General features: G+C 39.0%; 1 protein-coding gene across 1 annotated transcript; it reads right to left on the bottom strand.

Annotated features, from left to right (window-relative positions):
• Nucleotides 1–1,026: 1,026 nt before the first annotated feature.
• On the bottom strand, nt 1,027–14,343 carry LOC143890213 (3-ketoacyl-CoA thiolase 2, peroxisomal). Its single transcript, XM_077394807.1, has 14 exons — nt 14,046–14,343; nt 13,551–13,627; nt 12,873–12,957; nt 12,393–12,519; nt 12,200–12,298; nt 12,047–12,114; nt 11,832–11,939; nt 11,669–11,746; nt 10,556–10,688; nt 10,353–10,449; nt 5,727–5,850; nt 5,420–5,528; nt 1,461–1,544; nt 1,027–1,373 (listed from the first exon to the last, which is right to left on the bottom strand). The coding sequence occupies exons 1-14, from the start codon at nt 14,130–14,132 to the stop codon at nt 1,264–1,266; spliced, it is 1,386 nt and encodes a 461-aa protein (XP_077250922.1). The 5' UTR covers nt 14,133–14,343; the 3' UTR covers nt 1,027–1,263.
• Nucleotides 14,344–16,761: the final 2,418 nt, after the last annotated feature.

The raw sequence follows: 16,761 nt of genomic DNA, 5'->3' as shown, positions 1-16,761 counted from the left end.
ACACATCAAATTAGAAGAGATAGCTCTGTTCTTAGGAAGAGAATCTCTATGCTTGAAACTGCAGATAGATCAAAAGGAAGAGATGCGAAGATAGGAGAGAATTTATGCATTTTGTGAATGTTGGCTGGCTGGAAATGATTAGTCTTGAGGTTCATTTTGAAAGGTTGATTTGTGGGGTAGAGAAAGAAGGGTGAGAAAGCTTTAAAAGCATGAAAGACAACCATGCCTCCCCACTAATGAGTGGGTTTTTTGCTTTTGCCTTTGCACTCATGTGCCGAGCGAAATTGGGGGTAATACTAAAGTAGATGACAACTCTTTTCTGAAAAGCAAAAGAAATGTTCTATTTCAGCCATATTCAGTTTTTTTAACTTATTCTGTACAACAGAAAAACATACATACATTGATTCTAAAGAGCTAGATTCTTAGGAACAAAATGTAGACTCAGAGTAAATCCAACGCCATCAAATCAAAATCGGATGGTGAGGGAAATGCGCTTTGTTTGATTAACTACTTAGGAGGAAAATGCAAAGAAGACAATGAAAAAGACACGTTAGGCTCGTTTCTAAGGATCTCTAGTCCCTGACCAAAATGTAGACTCTAACTACTTTAGAGGAAAATGCAAAAAAGACAGTGAAAAAGACACCTTGATCTGATGATCTTAGGTCTGCCATCCATCAAGCCGCTTTTAGGGTTCCACCAACAGCGGCTAAACCATTGATTTGATGTCTGATATCGGACGAAGATAATGTTAATTGACTCATGATGTTCTACAAGTTCAACAGTATTGATTGCACATTTGCACATACATGTCCCCATGTGTAACTATAAGATTGATCATCACCATTGATCCTGCTTATTCTTTCTCAATTATAGATGCAACTTTAAAACCCTAAAATGCTTTTGATACTGGTCCAATCTGTGTAGACATAATCAAAGCCCACTCGGGTACATGCCATTTAGAAATCCCCCCTTGTGTACATTGATTTATTTCCTGTTGCTCCACACACCATGCAAGAAAAGTTAAAATATTCTCAAAAGGAGCAAGGTGAGGCCAGTTTTGCATACCTTATGCTTTAAGCTAGATCAAGTAAACCAACAACACGTACTTCAATCATGATGATTGATATAAGTTTACACTCAAATTTAAAATTAAGAAGAAAAAAAAGAGGCCTAATATCACCCACTTTAATTTATTCCATCGTCGTTTATTCAAGTCCAGCAACCTGGGAAATACATTGGGGGATTGATGGAGGGATAGAAAGTTTATAGTGCGTCCTTCGAAAGGAAGTTGTTTGGTTGGATCTTCCTGGCATTGCTCAAATCATCTACGCAATCACCTCTTTCGAAAACAGCAGCAGCGCCCATCCCCGTGCCTGTCAAAGATATAAAGCATTTGGATAAGTTGTCAAATATCCCCTACTAACCCTATGTGTGTGTGTGTACGGGCGAGAGAGACTCACCTATGCACATAGATATCACTCCAAATCGGCAATCCTTGCCCCGGCGTCGCATCTCATGTAGCAGTGTTGCCACACAACGGGCACCTGTGACAAGAAACAACAGCAAGGTTGTCTTCAAGAAGTGTCTTTAACTGTACTCCAAACCAAATCACCATACCCAGATGGAGAAGTTTCCAGTAAGGCAGTTAGAAAAACATGGCCATGGAAGTTCTATGAATATTTAACGTTATTATCTGGATAACTCTCCTCAACCCTGCTCTAACTGATTAGACTTGACGTGTGATTAATTGTATATGATGTCAAAAGCTTTTCAGGATGTAATAAGACAAGCCTCAAAATTACAAGGCCAAAAATGCCAATTGCATAGGCCTCTGGAGCCCCCAAGATACCCCTGGAGATGTATGCATGGAAACAATCAAGGATGCCTAACCATTTATGGTCCCCTGCACCTTTCGTAATATGTAGAAATGAAGCGGAGTATACTGGAACAACAAAGGGAAACATGTCACTGTTAGAAAGACGACACCCATTGAAGATACATCCAAAACCCTAGTCTTGCACTACCTTAGAAGGATAGAGACACTACCCTGGAAGAACACGTGCACTGGAGTTTTTTTTTAAAAGTACATCGGGATGCGAACTCCTAAGTGTCTCACTAGTCGCCATTGTAGGATTTTGACATTTGACGGCCAGTGGCACAGTACCTGGAATTGTATAGACGCTACCCTCAAACAACAGACAGAGTACCTTCAATATAGACAAACACTAACCTGGAATGAGAAACAATTTTTTATTTTATTTTTTGAATATTTGCAAAACAATTTTGCAATAATAAAAAGTCATTCCGGATAATATTTCTCAGTTTCCATTCGATTAAGTCTGTAGCCATCCAACTTTTGGACACGTACTATTCTTCAACGATAGACCTTTGAACAATACACAAGATACATTAGGAGATATAACCTTGGAAAGTGACACACAACTATTCATTGTCCGATCGTTTCATGGTTTCATCTGATCATTTCGAGTTGTCGTCTGGTTGGTGAAAGCAAAATACTCTATCATGTCCAAGTGGAAGTTTAAAGAGAAGCCTACAAAGATATTAAATGCAGGAGTCAATGAATCGACTCGGCTGCAGATAAGGAAGACACTACTCCCTAATGGCCCTCTTTTGCTAGATGATATGGACTTTGAAGTTTGAACCAATAAGAGGAAGAGGTCACCCCAAGCAGTAAACACTAAACAAGTATACAGTTTTAAACCTACTTGAAAGTATTGGTGACAATTCACATCACTTGTTTCCTACACATACAGAAAGTAAAGGAGTGTCTAAAAATTGTTGATAAACTACAGATTGAAATTATAAATGAAATCCCTATACAGAAAACATATATGTGAGGAGTCAAGGAAATGACTGGTCATCCTATTATTGTATATGGAATTATGAATAACAAGGAATAAACCTCATTGTATATCCAAGAACAAATCTTCACTTGGCCACACTAGACACTCAGTTGAATCTCCACATGCAAATCTATATAATTTGAATGAAATGCCTGTGTTGACCATTGCCTTAGCAGATGAAAAAATTTAGAGACCAAATTATGAGATATTTTACCGGACTTTTGGGATTTAATAATGTTTGGATGTGATAGAAATTGTGAATTTTTAAAATTGGAAAAATACCACATTGTTTGGAAGTTAAGATTTTGATCCGGCCAGAATGACCAAAAAAATGTCAGATTTTGTATTAGAAATGGAAAGTTGACATTTTATCCTTTTAGATTTGGGCCTCGGAAATATTTTTAATAAATCCAAATGGAGGGTATTTACCTATTCACATGTAAATCTTACTTAAATGACTTTGCATGTAAATACCACATTTCATGTAAATCTTACTTAAATGGATGCGGTGCAAAGAGTGGACGCGGGGAAACATGCTTTCCCAATTTTTAGGCAGCTCTATGTTTACACAGAAGCATGCTTCCCACTTTCCAGAGGCACATCTGGTAACTTTGGTTGGTCCACCCCCACCTAATAAAAATTGTTTTCTCAAGTATATGGGTGGTTAGGGTGGACCATCCGACCCTCTCACCCGGAAGGAATCAAACTTCGGTCCCCCCAAAAGTGGAAGTTTATGGAAGTCGGTGGAAATCTTGTAAAATGATGGAAGCCAATCCATGGAAGTGGTGGAAATTTAAGATGAAAGATTAGAACAGAAAATGTGAGTACTACTTTTAGAAGAAAACGTTAGTGTATCAAAACGTTTTCTTAAGTTTGGGTGGACTGGGTGGATCATCCGACCGACCCTCTCACCGACAAGGAAACAATCTTCAGTCCCCACAAAAGTGGAAGCTAATGGAAGCCGATGGAAATCTTGTAAAAATGATGGAAGCTTATGGAAATCCATGGACATGGTGGATATTTAAGATGAAAGATCAGAAAATGCTACAACTACTTTTAGAAGAAAACACTACTTTATATTATTTTTTATTATTGACTAATGAACGCATAAAGAAAATTAATAGGAATTTAGAAAATAAACAGAAATAAACCCCACTACCACTAGGGCCTAGTGGTACCAACATGGAGAAACAACATTATTCAACAGCAAAGCATATCACTTCTGAGTATGCAGCATTTTCCGATAACAAAATTCTTTCCACAAGTCTATAAATCAGTCACTATTTTGATTTTGAAGCTTGACAAGCAACATAGTTTTACTACATGACAGTGTCATGGGGTCCTCCAATTATCAAATATGAGGTCTCTAATGAAATACACACAAAAACTGCTTAAGAAATGAAAGTTGGAGACAATGAATCCAGTCTTCTCCTTGGCATTTTATACTTTTCGTTCTACACCATTCTATAAAATTTCATTAAGCCATTAATTTGGACCCAAAAGTAATATTTTTAATCTACATACAGTGTACTATTCATGGCTGTAGGAGTCTCGGAGATATGATACCTGCTATAAAGTTCAACCTCTTATCAATTAATTTAAAATGCTTCTCATATCGAAAAGAAGCTACAACATGGTATGGCATTAGTTAAGATGCAGAGTTAGATTAGGATGCCCCCAAAAGTTCTTACCCTGATATGAGCACCAAACCTTGTGCTGACTAATTAGATGCCCATTTACTGGTTTTATTACTTCTTTTATGCTTCTTTCATTTGTGTTAATTCTTATTTTTCACAGAATTTCAATTTGCATGAGTTCAAGAAACAAACAACCAGTCCTTTCAGAAGATATAGCAACTCAATTGATTTCAACAGTCTCATCTACATGGGAGCTAGTGTGACAATGGGAGGGGAGAAGAGAGAGCAATATAAATCTAGACCCAGCTTACGTGAGTCCACAAATGAAGTTAAAAAAGCTCGCAAGAAACAACGACCAACTTGGTGTTAACTAGGTGAATGTCTGCAAATATTTGGCAAAGAAATTTTCAGCTCTTGAAGATTCAAACCTGATTTATTTCATTAATGCCTAGAAATGAAGGAACTAGAAGTATGTATTGAAATATTCCAATTAAAGCTCGGCTGAACCCTGGTCATCCATTTTATGTTATGGCACACACTCTCAACAAACTACAGGCAAAATAACCTCTCTCTCTTCTTTCTTTTTTACCACCCAACCTTGTTCTATTTGGTAGAAATGTTACCATTTGGCCTCTAAGGATCAAACCCTAGGTGGTGCACCGGAAAATTACCTTTTTTTTTCCTGTAAACATAAGTGGTAAAAACATATACAAAAAAATACCTCTCAAAAGAAAAAAAAGAAAAGAAAAAAATAAATGGAAAACATAGAGATCCGACCATGCAAATACCAATCCTCAACCATCATTATTCAACAAGGTTAACAGTAGCAAGTATTACTTTTCGTAGTGATAATAACTGGAAGCATATCAAATTATAGGTATATTGCCATTATAAATTGGAATCAGTTATTACAAATACCTGTTGCGCCCAAAGGATGCCCAAGAGCCATTGCACCTCCATTAACATTCACCTTTTCTGGATCAAGGTCCAGTTTCTTGGAGCAATATACAAATTGGGATGCAAATGCCTACAAATTGAGCGATGAAATTGCAAACAATAAAAAACTTAAACTTTAGTTCAAGGAGATAAAAAAAATTAGTAAAAAAATAGATCCTCCAGTGTTTCATTTGGGTGGACCAACTCGGTCTTCCTCTTGATTTAATGAAATTTTTACCATTAAAAAAAGAGATAAAAAAAATTAGAACAATCCTGTTGGAGCTATTACCTCATTGATCTCAAAGAGATCGACATCATTAATTTCAAGACCAGCAGACTTCACTGCAGCAGGAATTGCAACAGCTGGTCCAACTCCCATGACTGCAGGATCCACTCCAACAGCAGCAAAGCTCCTACACAAGTACCACCAGAGGATTTTGAAGCAAGTGTGATGTGCATGGGACCCATTCCTCCCTTGCAAGGTATTTGTGGCAGAAAAAAGATAAATATCGCCATTACCAATGATGGTAACATCTATTATCCCATTAGACACTGATGAGATTACAGTGGGTCCAAAGGCCCACAGAGCAGTTAACTGACAATTGAAGTTGGGGAACCCTAAAATGCTGATTTATCATGATTTTCAATTGAATCATGGAGGAAATTGAGTAAAGGTTAGTATGAAATTGTTTGTTGACTGTTTTCAGGAGTGCATTCCTAGATTTTATTTTCAGCAAGGATTCCAGTCAATTTAGGAGTTGAATTTGTCTTAGAAAAGGAGTTTACTTCGTGTTTAAGTGGATTTAACAGCACTCAATGAATGTATGTTGCCTAAGGAACGAATTTGAAGAAGAATTAAGCAATAATTTCTGAGATTTTTTCTGAATTGTTTCCTGCTTGAAGGAGTGTCAATTCCCTTATTCCTACTGGACAAACAGCCCATACCAGGTACTGCTCACTCTATTTATCACTTTTTAACTTCATAATTTTCTGTTTGGTTTTATTTCTTCTCTTAACAAGACGTATCAAGTGGTTCAGAGCAATTTATCACTTACTTTCTGTCGGGTTTTATTTCTACTCCTAACATGGCACATCAAGTGGTTCAGAGCATTAAAATCTTCTATTTTGTGCGTTTTTCATGGCTGCAATGACGAGGTTCTATTTTGAGCATTACATGTCAATTGAACCTAACTACATAAACACGACACTACATATACACTAAAAAAGAAGTGCGACAAATGGATAAGTTTTCACTGATATGTGCAATTAGTCACTTAAATAAAGTATCTCATGAAGATCCTTTTAAATGAGGAAGAGACTTGAATGTCCTGGTTAAACAATGGGTCTCTTCCCTAAAACATCAAATTGTATGCATTCAGGAAACAAAGATTGACGAAATGAGGAGAGTGGTCATCAGAGAAATGGTTTGTAGAGTCAGCTGGGATTTTGCTGCTCCTAATGCAGTGGGCTTAGTGGGAGGCATTTTGGTAATTTGGGATAGTTCGACATTCGACCTAGTTCATGAGATCCAGGCATCTTTCTCTGTAACAGTGGTTTTAAGAAAAAGTAATGATGGATCGGTTTGGACCATCACAAGTGTTTATGGGCCAAATCTGGCCGCAGATCGCCCCAGTTTTGGGAAGAGCTTGATGATGTCAGGAGGAAGAGGCCTTATCTTTGGTGCATTAGAGGAGATTTTAATGTCATTATATTCATAGACAAGTGGTTGGGAAGTACTAGGAATGCCCCTACATGGAAGCCTTCTCTGATTTCATAAACAGACGTGAGCTTGTAGACGAGCGCAGAATAAATGGGTAAGAAACCAGAGCATGAGTCGTTTACACAGATTTCTGATATGTCCAGGCTGGTTGAATGGGAACCCTGATTTCCATTACTTTTCATTACCCAAAACCATATCGGATCACTCCCCTATAGTTCTTGATCTCCGCCTAGAGTCTTAGCAGCCCCCCCATCCCACCACCCACACACACACATTAGGGGTGCAACTTGGGTCGGGTTCAACCCGAACCGGAAGGGTTCAACCCGAATTTGAGTTGGGTTGGGTTAAGTTTTTTCAAAAATCGGGTTGGGTTGGGAAAAATCAACCCGAATTGGAAATCGGGTTGGGGTGTCCGCCAACCCGACCTGACCCGAAACCCGATTTCCAATTCCGATATGTATAAAAATTTTACTTCTATGTTTGTTTTGTCATTGTATAACTCAAATCTAGAAAGAAATAAAAAAACTTGGTGAAAGTTGTCCTAATTAACCCTCTTGTTGGGGAACATCTAATGACTAGGATGAGATGGAAATAAAAAAATAAAATGGAGAAATCAAACAAATGGTGAAATCGGGTTGGGTCGGGTCAGGTTGAGGAAATTACAAATTGGGTTGGGTCGGGTTGGGTCCAGTCAGGTTGGAAATCGGGTTGGGTTGGAAAAATGGGTTACTCGGGTTGGGTCGGGTTGAGGTCCAGTCAGGTTGGAAATCGGGTTGGGTTGGAAAAATGGGTTACTCGGGTTGGGTCGGGTTGAAATCCGAAATCCCCCAAATGCAGAATGAGGTTTTTGCCTCGGGAGCAGCCAATGTAATAATTCACAAGAAGTTGCGGTACATCAAATGCAAGCTAAACGAATGGACTAAAGAGGAAGTAGAGACAAGAACACGGCCTAGTTTCATGGGATCAAAAGTACCAGAAGAACAGGGAAATGGATAAGCACCATTCAAGTGGCTGGTACCAGATATGAGGATAAGGAATCTATCATTAATGAAACAGTCAACTTCTATCAAGCGTTCTATGATTCAGAAGTAGGAGAACGACCAAGGCCAGAAGGAGTGTCATTTAAGTCAATAGATGAGCAGGATAGAAAATCCTTAGAGAAGCCTGTAGATGAAGACGAAATCACGACTGATTTGTTTGGTTTAATAAGAAGGGATCGCGCTTCTGGCCAAATGGATTCTGTTTAGCTTTCTTTCAACATTGTTGGGATTCAATTAAGGTGACATTTGTGCCTTCTTTAATGAGATTTATGATGGATTGGTGTTGGATAAGAGCACAGGTGCCAAGTGCTCATTCCCAAAGGGGTTGTCAAAATTACTGACTTTAGGCCGATCATCGTGGTCGGATGTCTTTACAAAGTGCTAGCCAAAGTCTTGGTGGATAGATTGAAGAAAGTGCTCCGTAAGGTGATATCAATCAATCAATCTGCTTTTGTCCTTGGTGTCAAATTCTAGACAGTGCCCTCATAGCTAATGAGATGGTGAATCTTTATGCCAAGTCGGTAAGAAAAGGAGTGGTTTGCAAGTTGGATATGGAAAAGGCCCATGACAGAGTGGAATGGGATTGCTTGGATTACTTGTTAGGTAGAATAGAATTTAGAACTAGGTGGTTTGCAAGTTGGATATGGAAAAGGCCCATGACATAGTGGAATGGGATTGCTTGGATTACTTGTTAGGTAGAACCGAATTTTGAACTAGGTTGCATGCTTGGATGATGAGATGTGTATCCTCTACCTGGTTCTCTATTCTATTAAATGGCCCTCCCATGGGTTTTTTCAAGTCTTCACATGGCTTGAGACGAGGTGATCCTCTTTCCCCATTTTTTCTGTAGTTATAGCGGAATCTTTGAGCACCATGCTAGACAAAGGAAGCGATATTGGGCTGATAGAAGGCTTATAGAAGGCTTTCACTAGGGAGATCAGGAGTTGGAAGTGTCACACCATCAGTTTGCCGATGACGCGTTGATCTTTAGTAAGAGTCTTCTTTGTATTCTGTTTCCTTATTAACAACTGTCTTTGTATTATGCTTCCCCTTATTAACAACTGTAACCTAAGCTGCTAACCTAGCTATTGGGCCTAGCCCTGAGTCTAGTCCAAATGGAAACTCCTCTTTTATCGTAATCGTGATGTTGTGGAGTAGCTCAGTATTTTCCTGGCCTATAAGAGAGTTGATCTCAAAACCCTCCCCCAGTAGTGCCTTTAGCTAATGCGATGCGAGGCCGGTCGCCGGTCGCCGGTGGCATAAGCTTCTTTCGGAACGCTTGACCTTTGCAACCCTTTCACTCCTCAAGTCAGGAACCAAGCTACGGATGAGCACTATTTCTCATTCTCACGGAATTATCCAAAGCGAGGCTCCTATTTAGTCCCTAAGGCTTAGCGCAGTCGAGTCCCGAGCAAGTATGCCATAGAGGGAAAGGGGGATATTGAATTAGAGGAAAGGAATAGCAGACAGTGGAAAGCCAGCTTCAGAAGTCAAGCCAGAAAGTAAATGAGAATTGGAAAGCCCGCGGTCAAGCCATCTTGAATAAGAAGAAAGAGGCTAAGAGTTGCGAATAAACTAAGACAAAGCGGCATAGGGAAGATGACGATAAGATCGTAAATCTCAAATCTATTTTGCGATGGTATGAAGTGGTAAATGGCCAAAGATCGAATTTGAATAAATCTAAATTGTTAGGCATTCACCTAGGCAGAGAAGCACAAATTAGCTGGTCTTTTGGGATGCTCTATGGAGGAGTTCCCCACTACGTACCCTTCCTCTTGGAGTTGGCAGAACTAAGAAGAGGGCTACATCATTATTATGTTTTTGCTAGTAGAGACTATACAAGCAGTTCTAAAGCTTATGCCAATCATTTTTTCTCTTTTCAAATCATATTTTTAATTTTTTTTAGTTTGCTTCACTTCAGTATTTGCTACATCAAAAAAATCAACGGAAAGACATCAAATGTATCATATCCATCCCAGAGGCCTGTTGAGAGTTAGCTACTGGAGCAATGAACAACACAAAAAAGGCCAAGGTGGAACATCCATCGTAAAAGATTTGATTCAGCAGGCAGATCTGTTGCAATAGGCACTTATATAAACCTAGACTGCCTGGAGTGACACAAATCAAACATTTAATTACGAAGGAAATAACATACCTGAATACACCGAGAATGGGAAGTCCTTTTTGCATTGCCACGGCTCTCCTCATAAGGAGGACTGCTCCAGCACCATCACTCAGTTGGCTAGAATTCCCTAGAAAAGCATGCAACAAAGATCTCATTTAAAATATATGCATAGGGGCAGCTGATTGATTGATTGCACCATCAAGACACTAGACATGTAGAAGATTATTGAGTACCAGCAGTGGTGGTTCCATCCTTCTTAAATACAGGCTTGAGCTTTGCTAGATCTGCCAATGTTGTGCTTGCTCGAATTCCATCATCCACAGAAATTGTTACATTCTTCTCCTCTCCAGTTTTTGGGTCTACAATCTTTATAAATGGAACAAACATCAGGTCTGAAATAAAGACCACATCTAATGTTGCAACTTGGGTTGGGTTTTACCCGACCCACCCACATCGACCCGACCCGACCCGACCCGAAAAATAAGTAAATAACATGGGTCGGGTTTAGAAATCATGGGTCATGGGTTGGGTCGGTTTGAGGTTGAAAAACCTAACTCAATCTCGGGTCAGGTCGGGTTTTAAGAAAGAAAACCCGAAACCCGGCCCGACTCTTATAGGTGTGCTATGATTTTCTTAAAGAACATGCCAAATTATTTTCAAGTATATTTGATATAATTTTTTTCACTAAGTTGTCAAGTTCAAAGACCGTATCTAAGGTTGCAACTTGGGTCAGATTTTACCCGACCCACATCGACCCAACCCGACCCAAAAAATAACATGGGTCGGGTTTAGAAATCATGGGTCATGGGTTGGGTCGGGTTTGAGGTTGAAAAACCTAACTCAATCTCGGGTCGGGTCGGGTTTTAAGAAAGAAAACCCAAAACCCGGCCCTACTCTTTTAGGTGTGCTATGATTTTCCTAAAGAACATGCCAAATTATTTTCAAGTATATTTGATATAATTTTTTTCACTAAGTTGTCAGGTTCGTGATGTGCAAAAGTACTTTTCTTCTTAGATTTATGCATTTGACAACTTAAATTTAGAGCTTTTGGTGTGAAGATTTGTTGGTTTCTACAATCTTTGAAATGAATCACTATAGTAATCTATAACATTAAAAACCCGACCCGAGAAACTATCTTGGGTAGGGTAGGGTTTATGAATCTCGGGTTTTCCAACCTGACCCGAGATAATTTCTTGGGTTGAGTAGGGTTATGGAAAACCCGGCCCACCCAACCCGAGTTGCAACCCTAACCATCTCTTTCTTGATATAGCTTGTAGCATCACGGCAAAAGCCAATAAGAATAAAATGAACTTAGGACTACTAGGATGGCACTGCATTAGTTTCACCTTTGTGGCCACAGCGATTATTTCGTCCTTGAATTTACCAGACGCAGTAGCTGCAGCAGCCCGCTTGTGAGATGTAACCTGACCATGTGTTTCAAGACATTATTATTAACACAAACAGCTATATTGGACATCAAATGATGAACTCCATATGTTCAAAACTCACAGCAGCTTGATCTTGCACTTGTCGTGTCACACCATAACGATGCGCAACATTTTCAGAAGTAATACCCATAGGCAGAAGACAATCTTGAGCTTGTTGGAAGGCCTTTACCTGGAACATTAACAAAGAATCTTGTTAGTGCACAAATACGACATTGAGAAATACTTTGTAAGAGCCACGAAAGATTTTGTGAGGTATGGAATCCGGTGAGAACATACTTTGGGATTTATTGACCCTTCCCAAGCCATTGGATTTGCCGTCATTGACTCCAATCCAGCTCCAATGCCTGTATGAAGAGATAAAATAGGTAACTCCGCAAATTCACGCGCAATGTAACCACAACAGATCCTATAAGTAAGTTCCACTCGTACCTATGTCATAAAATCCAGCTTTAATGGCGGCAGCAACATCGGCAACTGCCTGAAGACCAGATGAGCATTGCCGGTTGACAGTTCTAACAGGCACGGTTTCTATGATATCCAGATAAATTTTGTAATTACAAAAGATAAAACTTGAAAGGAAAGCAAAATTTCCCAAACAGTACAAGAACAAAAGAAATAATACCGGGGAAACCAGCATAGAATGCAGCCATCCTGCATTCACTTGCTCTTTGAGAGCCCGGTGCCAAGACTGTGCCCACAACAATGTCCCCAACCTCATTTGGGTTCACATTAGTTTTTTCTATCACCGCCTACAGTTAACATTCATCAATGTGAAAAATGAACAACATAAGAGCAAGGTCAATGAACCAAGTTGTTTACAAATTACACCTTTTGATACTGACATGGACAGATGCAATATTGATTAAACTAAGCAGAGCTTAAACACTTAATATGAAGATTAAGATTTGGACATAAAATAAATATTTTACCCATTTTGAAGTACCGACGTATCATATTTTACATTTCACATTCCTCCCGGATTCAACAGAAGTGAAAATTACATCCAGGCTTTCCCTTTTGGCACAAGGATGATATGTTGAAAAACCAAATTCAAATTTCAAATGAATCAAATTATATGCTGAGAAAATAAAATATATCAGACCTTGAGAACAGGTGCAAGCAGGTCATCAGGGTGTGTATCCTTGAAACCCCCACGTTTCGACTTGCAAAGTGCAGTCCGGTATGCGCTGTGCAACAAGAAAAAATGCCCAAATATTTTAATCAATTCTCAAATTACATTTTTGAACATAGTAGTATGGTTATAACAAGTAATATATATTGAATAGTTTAATAGATTGGGATGGGTAAAACTCCTAACATGTGGTAAGTGTGAAGTTGTGGTGGAAGTAGTTAGAATTAGAAACAACAGATAAAAGAGATCTAGAATTGTCTTAGAGAATCTTGAAGCATTGAAATCCGAGACGTGTCAGACATGGATTCTTCTCCCAATTAGAAGAATCCATGTAACAGTGATCATGAAAAAATAATACATCCTTTTATACGAATGAATTCGATGTGGAGATACAAACAGAGCCAAGCTTAAAAAGGTAAATAATTTAATGGCTACCAAGAAATTTTCATTTATAAATATATATATATATATATATATATATATATATATAGCTATAAAAAATTATATTTACATAGTACATGAGCACCCAACTTTTCTTTTTTTTATATATAGTACAGATAACCCAATTAAACAACAGATCAACAAACACCATGATATCCACATAACTTTCAACCGAGGGTGCCCTTTGGAACAGAGAGAATAACTTACGCCACAATCACAACATCATCTCCAAAAGAAGCATTCCTCTGATACGCGGCGCTATCCCCAGCCAAACAGATGGAAGCCTTTCAGAACAAATCAAAAAAAAGAAGGCAAAAGTCAGATTTACAAAAAGAAAACCCAGATTCCCAAATCAAATTCCCTCCTCTCATACTCCACAGAAAAACCCAAAACTCTCAAATCCAAACCAGAAAACACAACCCTAATTCGGATCTCCATGTCAATTGCACAACACGTAAATTAAATTAATAATAATAAAAAAAGAATAAAAGCTAAAGCAAGCTGAAAACACCCCAAATTCCAATCACCCTCTTCCTAAACCCTAACAAAATTCAAATCTCCCTCAAAGAAAAGCAAACCCTAACCCTAAACCCACAAATTCTTTCTTAAAGTAGCAAAATTTTACACTATAAAGACACAAATCCATTAAGAAAACAGTAATTAAGAAACAAAAAAGCAACAGATCAGGAAAAGAGAACTCACAGAAAGATCTGATGAAGAAGAAGAAGAAGAAGAAGAGGGTCGAAGATGGTGGAGAAGAACTCTCTGCCTCTCAATCGCTTTCTCCATCTCTCTCTCTCTTTCTGTTTTTGCTTCTTTAGGGTTTGAATAAATTCAAGGGTGAAAGATTTAAAGGTTTTGTAGAAGAGAAAAAATATAGGTGAGTCGATGGCTATTTAGGGTTTGTAGACAAAGGAGGAGAGGAGAGAGATTGAATAGAAACAGATAAGGAGAGAAGTTTCTGAGAATTCTGTTATAGGTTTAGACGATCGAGGATGGATCGTCTTTATTTAGAGAGATGATAAATTCGCACCCCATGTAGGATAATTAGCACCACTGATTACGTGAATTGCGGCAGACTTTAACGCTTTTCGACGCCAAATCACGTTACAGGGGTGCGAATTATCCTCAGGGGGTGCGAATTTATCATCACCCTTTACTTATTATGTGTGTGATGACAGATATCTGTATGGGAATGCGCGCCCGTTTTGGAAAATGTAAGAGGATAAGAACGAGGAGTCCGGGAAAACGTATGTTAATGTCGGAGCGTCCGATGAAGATCGTACGGTGGGGATTATTTGTGGGGTCCGTTTCTTTTGGCGGTGTCGTGAGGTGGAGATCCTATCCTACAGTGGGTAATTGTGGGGCCTGCTCTTTGATTTGTTTCCCTTTTATGACGTGGGTGGTTTGTTAAGTGGGCCCACCTCATTACTATGACAAAAACGTTACCTTTGTCCTTCCACATTGAGGAACCTAGTTGAAGTTCACACGACAAGGAGAGTGAAATAAATTTATTTTTTCAAGTACAAACAAAGTAATAAAAATCGGATTTATTTTCTTTTCTCATGATTTGGGATGTGCAGCATGGACAACGAGGTTAGAAGGGGGGAGACAAGGATTGGATTTGCCTAGAATTGCCTCGGATAATAGTGGTAAGTGGTGTTTGGTTGCTCGGCATGGACTCGGAGAAAAAGGTAATAGGTAACGGGTGTCATTATAAATATCGAGAGAGAAGAGAAAGCAAAGAGAAAAAGAATCATTCTTAAGATTTTTCAAGCAAAAAATCATTATTTGGGGATAATTCGGTTGGAGATCTATTATGAGAGGATAAGAATTCCACCCTAGCAACAGATATGTAGTAATTACCTAGGAGACATGCCAATGAGTCTCCTGCGAGTTCAATGCATTAATATTGGCGCAATTAGGATAGATATCTAAAATTCCTTCAAAATCATGACGGCTGCCAAGAGTATGTGCAACCAAGCATTGCCGCATTGCCAAAGGCCTCTTCACTTGATTTCTTTTCTGAAGAAATTAGGTGGAAAGTGAAACCACTTTTTTGTCAAAATGAGTTTACAGGTCGTTTAGTTGGTTTTGCGAAAACCAGGGCGATGACGTGTTGGCTGACTTGTAATTTTTCTCAGCCGACGTGCGAGGGAATTTCCGTTTATTGAGTTCCATTGCTGAGCAACAGAAATGAGCTTTCCGTCAACAATTATTTCCCTCTCTCCTATGTGCACGCTTGCCGCACCCCTTCCACTTGTCACAGCCTCTTCCGAACCAGTCGAAGGACGAAGAAGTATGTAAACGGTATTTTATAATTTTCCCAGGGATGTCGCCTTTTTTCTATTTTTTATTGGTTTCCTTTCTTTTCCTGTTCTTCCTGCCATGTCATTTCCTCTAGTTTTCCAACTTGAGGAAGGCAACTAAACAGACCTAAAAGGATATTATTTGAAAAATCCTAACGAGCAAATAAAATAGAATAAAAAGTGCAGGGCAACCAAATTTATATCTGGGGAAGAGAAAATGACATCATTTTACTTCTTTTTTTTTATAAGGAAAACGACCCTATTTCATAAAAAAATATCCCTATTTTTCTAAGAGAGAAATATTTCCCTTATTTCATAAAAAATGATCAAAGTACCCCTATCTCACGGAAAATAACAAAATACCCCTAGTCCCCTGGGTGAATGAAAGATGAGGTTATTTTGGTTTTTTTCTACTAGATATGGGTATTTGGGTCTTTTTCATGAGTGTAGGTATTTTCATCAATTTTAATTGAGATAAGGTATTTTGGTTATTTTTTATGAGAAGAGGGTATTTTGTTCATTTTCTATGAGATGAGAATTTTAGTCATTTGCTATGAAATAGGTCTATTTCGGTAATTTGAAATGAGATTGGGGTATTTTTGTTATTTTTATAAGATAGTGATATTTGATTGCCAGGGTAAAATCCAACTGACCTCCAATCATGTCCGAGAGCCGAGTACCTTGGCCAAGAGCTGAGTACCTTGGCTGAATGTTGAGCACCTTGACCGAGTACTAGTTGGCCGAGGACTAATCACGACTTATACAGCAATACGACCCTTCACCATCACTTGCCAAGTCACTGACACATCACCACCTGGGAGCATGCTAGGTCTCCATCATCTTCCAACCCACTAACACGCCGCCTGCCAACTCCCTGGCACACTGCCTGTACAAAAGTCCAATCACCATCAGTCCTCGGACCTGTCATTTCTGGTCGACCGTGCAACACCGGTGCCGACGTCCACACCCGTGATCAAACCAGCGCCATGTCACTGTCACATCATTAACCTCAAAAACAAGGAACCTCCACCTATAAAAAGGAACCCTCCACTCAATTTCAAAGGTATGGAAACACCTCTATTTCTCACCCAGGTGCGCACACCCGACAG

This window comes from Tasmannia lanceolata, unplaced genomic scaffold, assembly GCF_043159265.1.
Source record: "Tasmannia lanceolata isolate RefF3 unplaced genomic scaffold, GAP_Taslan_0.1 ptg000013l, whole genome shotgun sequence".
In the NCBI taxonomy this organism is placed as follows: domain Eukaryota; kingdom Viridiplantae; phylum Streptophyta; class Magnoliopsida; order Canellales; family Winteraceae; genus Tasmannia; species Tasmannia lanceolata.
Note: the sequence above shows the minus strand (reverse complement) of the source record. Positions and strands in the feature narration are given on the sequence as shown.

What these genes read in the sequence shown, in the direction of transcription:
- LOC143890213 (XM_077394807.1), bottom strand. Translation starts at nt 14,132, where the DNA reads ATGGAGAAAGCGATTGAGAGGCAGAGAGTTCTTCTCCACCATCTTCGA. An exon ending in AAGGGTCAATAAATCCCAAA is followed by an intron (nt 11,940 to 12,046) that starts GTATGTTCTCAC and finishes TTAATGTTCCAG; the next exon opens with GTAAAGGCCTTCCAACAAGC. An exon ending in GCATCCTTTGGGCGCAACAG is followed by an intron (nt 1,545 to 5,419) that starts GTATTTGTAATA and finishes TTCTTGTCACAG; the next exon opens with GTGCCCGTTGTGTGGCAACA.